Source organism: Pollachius pollachius (assembly GCF_949987615.1).
Source record: "Pollachius pollachius genome assembly, chromosome: 13".
NCBI lineage: Eukaryota > Metazoa > Chordata > Actinopteri > Gadiformes > Gadidae > Pollachius > Pollachius pollachius.
This window is the reverse complement of record NC_136946.1, coordinates 21663676-21668627: the sequence shown is the minus strand read 5'-3', so window position 1 is coordinate 21668627 and position 4952 is coordinate 21663676. Positions and strand designations below refer to the sequence as shown.

The window sequence follows — 4952 nt, the reverse complement described above, 5'->3', positions numbered from 1 at the left end:
ATGGCCCAAACATGGTGTGACGTGTATCCCTTCAAAGACTTTGAGCTGTCCTCCCACCTCCTGGCCCAGCTCAACCTCCTCCGCCAGGAGCGCATCCTGACCGACGTGCTGCTCTGCACCGAGCACTGGGAGATCCCGTGCCATCGCAGCATCCTGGTCTCCAGCAGCCCCTACTTCAGGGCCATGTTCTGCAGCAACTTCCTGGAGAGCAGCCAGAGCCGTGTGGACCTCAAGGGCATCTCCCCCGATGTCCTGGCCGGCATCGTGGACTACGTCTACACGGGCAGCATCACCATCACCATGGACATTGTGCTTCCCCTGATGCAGGCCGCGTCCATGTTGCACTACGGCCGCCTGGTGGAGGCCTGCTCACTGTTCCTCCAGAGGCAGCTCAGCCCCGACAACTGCCTGAGCATGATCCGCCTGTCGGACATCCTCCACTGCGAGAGCCTGAGGGACCGGGCCAAGGAGATGGCCGTGCGCTGCTTCTCTGACGTGGCTGCCACCGAGGACTTCTGCGAGCTGTCCCTGCCCGAGCTCATGTGCTACCTGGAGGACGACCGCCTGTGTGCCGAGGAGGAGCAGGTCTTCGAGACCCTGCTGGCGTGGATCCACCACGACCCCTTCTCCCGGCGCGGGGCCATCCATGACCTCTTCAAGAAGGTGCGCCTGCGCTACATCCACCCCACCTACCTGTTCCAGTTCATCGCCAACGACCCGTTGGTCCAGTCATCCACCCTCTGCACCGAGATCATCGAGTCAGTGCGGCGCCTCATGCTCTCCGTCAGTACCAGGTGCAGCCGCGAGCTGAAGCCGCTATGGACCACGCCGCGGCGCTACACCTGCCGGGAGACGCTGGTGGTGGTGGGGGGCCGCAAAAACAACGAGCAGACGTCGCGCGAGGCCCTCCTCTACGACGAGAGGACCCAGCGCTGGCAGTGGCTGGCCAAGCTGCCCCTGCGCCTCTACAAAGCCGCCTACGTGTGTATCCACAGCATCCTGTACGTGGTGGGCGGGCTGAGCCTGTGCATGGCGTCCGGAGACAGCTCAGTGAGTGCCACGGTATACACACTCTCCCTCAAGACCAACCAGTGGCGGACCGCCGAGCCCATGTTGCAGCCGCGCTACGCCCACCAAGGTGTGTCCTACCTCCACTTTATTTTCGTCCTAGGAGGCATCGGCGTAGACAAGCAGATTTGTGACTCATTGGAGAGATACAACAGTATGTTCAACCAGTGGGAGGCCATGGATCCCATGCCGACAGCTGTGCTACATCCAGCCGTGGCCGCCAGCGATCAGAAGATCTTTGTCTTTGGAGGCGAGGATGCCATGCAGAACCCAGTGCGGCTGATTCAGGTACAGTACTAGAGTGCTGTGTGATCCTGATTCACGGACAGTACTAGAGTGCTGTGTGATCCTGATTCAGTTACACCACTAGAGTGCTGTGTGATCCTGATTCAGGTACAGTACTAGAGTGCTGTGTGATCCTGATTCAGTTACACCTCTAGAGTGCTGTGTGATCCTGATTCAGGTACACCACTAGAGTGCTTGGTGATCCTCATTCAGGTACACCACTTGAGTGCTGTATGATCCTGTTTCAGTTGCATTACTAGAGACCTGTTTGATCCTGATTCAGGTACACCACTAGGGTGCTTGGTGATGCTATCTGCTGTTCCACTTCTACATTTCTGTCAGCCTTAAATGGAGATCACCCTAGATAGATGTCATGTTTTATAAATAGATTAAAAAAAAACAGAACATCCACATGATGATCCATATAATAAATAGGAGTAACTGACACTAACCAAACAACTCTGTCATACCAAGGGAACAGCAGCACAGCATACGCGTTGGCAGTTTTTTTACTTGCTAATATTAGTGCAGGTGATGTCACCGCAAGTGACGTTGTTTGGTACAAATTTAAGACAATCACAAACAGCCATTGCAGTAAGCTGTATTGCGCGAGATGTTCCTTTGCCTGTTGGTTCATCATGCCGTTTGGTTACTCTCCAATGCGTTTACTGTGTCAACAGGTGTATCACATATCTCGTAACCTGTGGTCCAGTCTGGAAACACGGACGGTGAAGAATGTCTGTGCCCCAGCGGCTGTCATCGAGGACAAAATCTACATCGTTGGAGGTGAGCTTTCTCAAAAAGTTTCCTTTAAAATTGTTAATCATTTGACAATCAACAAGAAACATGACACAACCGGAGACAAACAAAACATCTTCCACCTCATCTGCTTTCACTTCCCAGGGTACACCAGACGGATGATCGCCTACGACACTAAAGCCAACAAGTTTGTCAAGTGTGAGAACCTGAAGGAACGCCGGATGCACCACAGCGCCACGGTGATCAACAACAAGCTGTACGTGACGGGCGGCCGCTTCCTCAACAGCCAGGACGTCATCGAGGACTCGGACTGCTTTGAGATCTACGACCCCAAGGCTGACGTGTGGGCGTCCAAGGGCTCCCTGCCCTACAAGCTGTTCGACCATGGCTCTCTGCCTCTGGTGTGTGTATCCAACAGACCCAATCCCCCGTGACCTGCGCTCCCCTGCCCCCCGACCCCTGGCCACCCATGCTGGTTCGCCCGCTGCGCATGTGACCCCACGTCCCCACTGTGCCATGATCGAGTGGCACTTTTGGTTACGGATGGGGGCTCACTGCGTTCCTTCACGCGGCTTAAAGCACAAGCTAACGACACGCTAGGCTGAGCCGTCGATGGCATTCTGTATCAAAAGAGACGAACATTGGATCATTGTGGATCAGAGTCCAGTCCAAGAGTCCAGTCAGACTTGGAGCTGTTAAGAGCCACAAATAATCTGAAATAGCTCCAAGTAAATATCACATTTGGACTTGGATTAAATTCTCTAATCATTCATGCTTATATTTGCTATTATTATTATTATTATTATTATTATTGTATTCTATATTTCGCAATGGTGGATACGATTGAGACATTATTAAACAGCGGGGTTTTCAGAATAAGTTGACATTCAGGTTTTAGGTCTGAACTTTGTTGTTCAGTGACACATTGTATTTCATTCCTCAAATGATCTCAGTGGTAGTCAACTGCTAGGACATGCTAGCTGTTCTGTACACTAGGCTATCTAAGCTGCTGGGGTCGGGGAACTACTACTAAAACAGAGAAATTCTGTTAAACTTTCAGTTTCACAGCACATTTTCAGCTGACCCCCAGGCTCTCACTGCTCAGTGTTATGTGACATGCGTCGAAGTGCGCTCGAAGCTATTGTAGCACACTTGTGTTAGGTTCTCTATTAAAGGGCCACAATGAGAGAGCTCAAATGGTGCTCGTTTGTTTATCGAGGATCACATCCTGTCCCTCACTTACTCACAGCCCCATCACACAATAGCAGGAATGAGCCTGAAAGGAGGGCTATAATGCGTATAGTTTAATGAAATATTAATGAAAAGCCATTAGAGGGGGTAATCGGTGCCTCAAGACCAAAGAGTATAAAGCACACATAACTCTAAATCACACTAGAAGTCTCTGCTACTGACCGTTTTCCGACCCCTTAGATAGAGACATCCACTTATCCATTCTCTGTCCACCACAATTATCGCCATAGCGACACGTTTTGTCACACATAATAAGATCAAAATTCGGATTTGGGTAATAACTTATTCATTGCTTCTATATCATTATACTTTATTGGCCAAGAATGTTAGGATACAAAAAAACGTTGCACATAACACATTATTTACATGATTTAATTTAGCTTGATGTCAATACACAAATGATTAATTTTGTCAGTTCCAGGTAAAATGCTGGTGTTTGGTGCATACACACATTATGAGAGTGTCCCAATGTGTGAGACCCTTCACCTCTCGCAGAATGTTTGGTTCATGAAGTATGTTGGGAGGAGAGGGGCGACAGATCGAGTTACCAGAAGATCTCCCTGGAGAGCTCATATGGTGTGTGTGTGTGTGTGTGTGTGTGTGTGTGTGTGTGTGTGTATTGTATCCAACCAGAGGGATAAAATGGCCCTAAGGAAAGAGATATTGGATCAGCTTTTGCCTTTAAAGTTCTAATCCCGATCCATTAGTGGGGAAACCTTGACACTGGCCCGAGGACAGACACATGGCGGCGACCATTTCATCACCTTCCACATAAGCGAAAAGCGGTCCTATACTGTCATTTAGTGAAATCGCTACTCATTACCCTGTTTAGAATGCCTGTGTGTGTGTGTGTGTGTGTGTGTGTGTGTGTGTAACCCTTGCCCCCAAAGGCCTCATCAAATCATTCACTGGAGGTAAAGTATGTGATCCATGCGATGCTTAATAGCTCCGGTCTGAGGCGACGTCTGCAGTTTGAGTTCAGCGCCGCTGAGACGCGCCTTTCATTGAGGATTTACTAGTGGCTTACGTAACACTCATAGTGCCAATGAAAGCATTTAGCCTAGAATACCCCTCCATATTTTTGTATTATTGATGCTGTTGTTAAATTGTTTTTAGCCTGGTTGTTCATGTGTTCTGTAACGTAGGCCAGTGAGGGTCACCACCAGTCAGGGATGCCAGCATGTCGCTTGGTTATTTGCAGTGCTTGCGGTCACTAACCTTAAGTAGGACAGCATTTATGGACGTGCACGGTAGATCCAAATTCGTATACTAAAGGATTCAAAACTAAATCTTTACAGAAAATTGGTAAGATTACAATTTTGGGCTGAAATAGGTAAAATACAAAAAATGAAAAAGTTAAAACTTAGTGTAGGCCTAAGAAATAGTAGGTGCAAATATTGTAATACATGACGGTAAGTTATTCCCAAATGTCGCGTAAAAAGTGTACATCGTCGAAAGCAGACAATAGGTTGTGCAATATTCATGTGAACCACCCGATGGCGACATAAGCCGTGTATTCGCATAGGGGAAGTAGAAAAGCTGAATTATTTTCAGAATTTTCTATTTTCTAAACTGTACAGAACTTCACA

At 48.8% G+C, this 4952-nt stretch overlaps 1 protein-coding gene across 1 annotated transcript; it reads left to right on the top strand.

The window, feature by feature from the left end:
- klhl38a (kelch-like family member 38a) lies at positions 1–2546 on the top strand (the record flags this gene model as incomplete). Its single annotated transcript, XM_079749026.1, has 3 exons — positions 1–1356; positions 2034–2139; positions 2257–2546. 3 exons carry the CDS (start codon positions 1–3, stop codon positions 2544–2546), a joined length of 1752 nt encoding a protein of 583 aa, XP_079605152.1.
- Between the last annotated feature and the right edge of the window lie 2406 nt (positions 2547–4952).